Source organism: Hipposideros armiger, unplaced genomic scaffold (assembly GCF_001890085.2).
Source record: "Hipposideros armiger isolate ML-2016 unplaced genomic scaffold, ASM189008v1 scaffold_656, whole genome shotgun sequence".
In the NCBI taxonomy this organism is placed as follows: Eukaryota; Metazoa; Chordata; class Mammalia; order Chiroptera; family Hipposideridae; genus Hipposideros; species Hipposideros armiger.
In genome coordinates, this window is record NW_017732006.1 from 664,861 (window position 1) to 669,164 (window position 4,304).

Consider the following 4,304-nt stretch of genomic DNA (forward strand, 5'->3'; position numbering starts at 1 on the left):
TAATTTTAATTATTGAAAATTTAAAAAATAATTTAAATTTATTATCATTATTTTATAAGGACAATATCTTTACTTACCTATTTACCCCTATAATTGCTCTTCATTTCTGGTTAAATCTTTAACTCTTCCATCTAGACTGTTTTCCCTCTGCCTGAGGTAAATACCTAACCTTTTCCTTTAGTGAGGGTCTATTGATGGCCAACTCAGTTTTGTATGTGACTGAAATGTCTTTATATCATACTTATTCTGGAGAGATTTTTGCTAGGTATAGTGTTCTGTAGTGACTTTCTCTCAGCATATTGACAATATTCCTCTCTTCTGGCTTCCACTCTTGTTATAGAGAAATAAACTCTCAGCCTATCTGTCATGCCTTTGAAGTTAATCTGTTTTTCTCCTCTGTCTGCTTTTAAGATTTTCTCTTATCTTGGTGTCTGCAGTATCTCTGTGATGTGATGTGTCTAAATGTGGGTTTTTAAAATTTTATCATACTGGGCTTTTGGAATCTGTGGATTTCATCAATTCTGGAATTTTATTATCTTTTAAAAATATTGCTTCTGACTTATTTCTCTTTTTCTGAAATTTTGACTAGGCCTTATTTGAGACCTTTTCTATTTATCTTCCATGTTTCTTAACCGGTCTTCAATATTTGCCATTCAAGAAATCTCTGTTTGGGCCGGCCGAGTGGCGCGATGGTTAAGAACTCGCTTGGGATGCCAGAGGGCCCCGGTTCGGATCCCACATATGAGGGCCAGTGACACTGCCCTCTACAGCTAAGATGCTGAACAACAGCTCAACCTGGAGCTGGGCTGCCATGAGTCACTGGCGACGGCGTAGGCTGCAGTCCCTGTGGCAGTGGGTTGCCATGGGCTACCATATGTAGCCAGCAGCCAGCGTGAGCGGCCAGCAGCCGCAGTGAGCGGCCGTCCAGAAGCCGGCGACTGATCTGCCTCGCCAGGGAAGAGCGCAATGATGGTGCCAATTTGGGCCAGTGAAGCAACATCCTCCACAACTAGAATGAAGAACAAAACGACAGCAACTTGTCTGTTCCCCTTCCCCCCCCAATTCCCCAGCACTGTTCCTATTCCCCTAATTCCCCAATAAAAATCTTTAAAAAAAAAAAAAAAAAAAGAAATCTCTGTTTACTAATTATTTTTTCAGATGTATCTAGTATGTCCATTGAGTTTTTATTTCAATTATTTTATTTTTCATTTCTAGAAATTCTAGAGTCTTTAGAGTCTCTTGCTGCTTCTGATATTTTCAATCCTTCTTTTATTTCTTTAAACATATTACACATTTTTATATACTGTACAAATATCTGAAGTTTTTTCTATTGTCTATTTTTTATCATTCAAAGGCCCTTGTTGTGTATTTTATGACTTTTGAGTGAGAACACATACTCCTTGAAATTTTATAGGATTCCTTTCAGGCTTAGGTTGGAGGTGAGCTTTTCCAGAGAAGTGTGTATTTGATTCTGCCAGCAGCTAAAGAGACAACTATTTGAGACAATGTTAAACACAATTCTTAGGTTAAGGCTTTGAATTTCCCAGGTAGTGTGAATTCAGGCTAAAACTCTCTTGTGATTGCCTTAAAGTCCCCAAATCTCGGGGGAGATTATAATTTTCCTCCATTACTTGTTTCAGGGTTTGAGGTGGTTATTTCTAGTTCATCCTTACACTGAGTATGAGGTCCTTTTGGGGTCCCAGTTCTAGTTAAGTGGTGTCTTAAATTTCATACTCATACCTTGGATAGACTCTGGGCACTGTCTCCTGTCCCTGTGCCCTCCCCCAAACTGTGAAACTGAAGCTCAAGGTCACCAAGTTCTGCATATGCCCTTAAGGTAAAAGTTTACTTTTGTTCACTTTCCTCTCTGTGTTCCTACTTTCAGAAATTTTCATCCTGTGAGTATTTCCAACTTTATTTTTTTTAATATATATAAAGCTTTGACCAGAGTTTTTAGTTGATTGCAGTTAGAGTGGGTATCTAGTTCACCATGCAGATGAAACAGAAACCTATTACTTTTACTGTGTATTCATTTTTGGTGATTATTTTATATTTTCCCTCTTCTCAAACATGAAATAAATTCTTTACAAGGGATCTATGAAGTTGTCATCTTTTCATAAAGCCGTAGAACAAAATGGACAGAGATATTAGTAAGAGAAAATATAGTCTAGTATACAACCAGGTCTGTCTTATTCCTAAATTAGATCAGAATCAGTTTATGCCCATTTTGTATATCATACAATTATAATTGAGTACATTAAATCAACATATCAGAAATGCCAGAGAGTCCTCATAATAAGCCTCTTCACGTATGGCTTCCATGGATATCTTACAACAAACCTCCACAGTACCTTATAATACAAAACAACTCAAATCAAGTTTCAGAACAAAAGAGAAAATGCGGTGAGTTGGGTATTGGAAACCCACAAAATATCCAAACTTTGCTATAGGATTAAAACTCTTTTCTTAATCAGTTACCATGTTTGTTGACAAATTATCAAATATACTGGCTCAAATTTCATTAATTTTTTTTCCCCTGCCCATTCTCTGAGGGTGGGATGATAGAGGATGAGTAAAATATCAAAGACTAAAAATCCCCAGGCCAGGTTTTTGATTCCCAAAGTAGTATTAACCATGGATTGCGGCCATCATCTGAGGTCAGTGCTTCCCAGTACAGGCTCTGGGAACGTCCTAAATTGTCTGACATTCCCCTCACTCTCTTCATTTTGGAGGTGTTACCAAGGAGAAAGGGAGCTAGGAAGACGAAGGGAAAGGATGGGGGATCAAGTATACAATATGCTTTGGAAGGAAACAACTAGCAATACCCTGACAGAACTTTTACTTAGGTTCAGAATTTAGTAAGCTTTGTATGAAGCTTGGATGGAGCCTGAACCTCTACCAAGATAGCTGCATTTGTTTGGCTTAACATTTCATAAAGTCTCTTAAAATGGAACCACCTCTGGGACTGAGCTGCCTTCTGAGCAGGAACCTCAAATCAGTGACACTGATTTGAGACGGAGGCAACCTGGAGAACACACTCCTATCCACAGGGCCAGCCTCTGCTCGGTTCCGCCAGCTGGTCATAGCCAGGAAGGTGGACCTGGTGATGTTTTCAAAAGCCAGAAATCAGCATTTTTATGAGAAATTTCATGATTTTTAAGTGTTAGTGGTTAATCCCACATTAAAAAAAGAAAACCATAGAGAAAGCCAAACAAAACACATTTGTGGGCTGGATCCAGTCCATGGGTCACCAGTGTGCAACCTTTGTGTTGGGACTTTATTATTCTCTGGAACCCCATTGTGAAAGAATTATTACCTCTTTTGCTGGAGCAGGGCGCAGGGAGAGAGAGGGAAGCAACGTAGGGCCACTCATGAAGAGCTGCGAGTGGACAGAGAGGAAGAGAAGTGGGGCGAAGGGAGAGAGGGCAGCCGGGCAGCCCTCATTGCTGAGTGAACTGGGCTGGGGGCCAGAAAGCCCCATGGTAGATACGCTGCCTTCCCAACAGCTGGATCTGAAAGAACAAATCAGATCCTATTTCAGGATGCTGTTCATTCCAAACGGGAACTTTTGGAGTCATTCTTTCCATATGAAATTTATAAAAGAACATAAAAAATATTTTCAGGGGTAATATGCAATATCCCTGAAAGGTAAGCAAGTTCATAATACTTATTTACACCCAACAAATGAAAGCTACTTTTATAGGTAATTCTTTTCTAGCCATCAATTAAACAGGTCTCTAAAGACTTCTACCAGCCAAGATTCCTTAGTTTGTTACATTAAAAAAAAATGTATAACACATCATTTTAGCATGTTTAGATGGACTTTTCACCAAGCTCTGCACATGGGATCTCATTGTGTTGTGTCAAACCTGCTCACGACCCTTAGGTGGGCAGCAAATGAGATCCTCCCTCCACCCCCGCCCCTGCCCCTCCGCATGGGTTGGTAAATGTTCCCACTACTTTATGAGCGTTTTGAAATATCTTTCCCACGTCTCCCAAAGGACAGCCTTTTCTACCTCCGAGAGGAAGAGAAATATATACCACAACAATGGAGACCCACCACATGTGCACAAGAAGCTGCCGACAAGTGCTGGAGAGGACCGAGCCATGCTGCTAGGATTTGCAATGATGGGCTTCTCAGTTCTAATGTTCTTCTTGTTTGGAATAACCATCCTAAAGCCTTTCATGCTCAGGTAAGAAACAGAGAAAGACAGAGCCAGAATTTCCAATTCAGATCAGACGCAGGCACAATTGTAAAGGAGGGAGGCTGGTTTGATTTTTGCAGCCCTGTTAGCTGTTGTCTA

The 4,304-nt window shown here is 40.1% G+C and overlaps 1 protein-coding gene across 1 annotated transcript in view; it reads left to right on the forward strand.

Annotated features, from left to right (window-relative positions):
- Positions 1–3,824: 3,824 nt before the first annotated feature.
- Positions 3,825–4,304, forward strand: part of KCNMB3 (potassium calcium-activated channel subfamily M regulatory beta subunit 3) — a 3,306-nt gene continuing 2,826 nt past the window's right edge. The window contains exon 1 of the mRNA XM_019626083.1: positions 3,825–4,193. Within this exon, the coding sequence (XP_019481628.1) occupies positions 3,948–4,193 (246 nt within the window). The 5' untranslated portion in view covers positions 3,825–3,947. The remainder of the gene's footprint in view (positions 4,194–4,304) is intronic.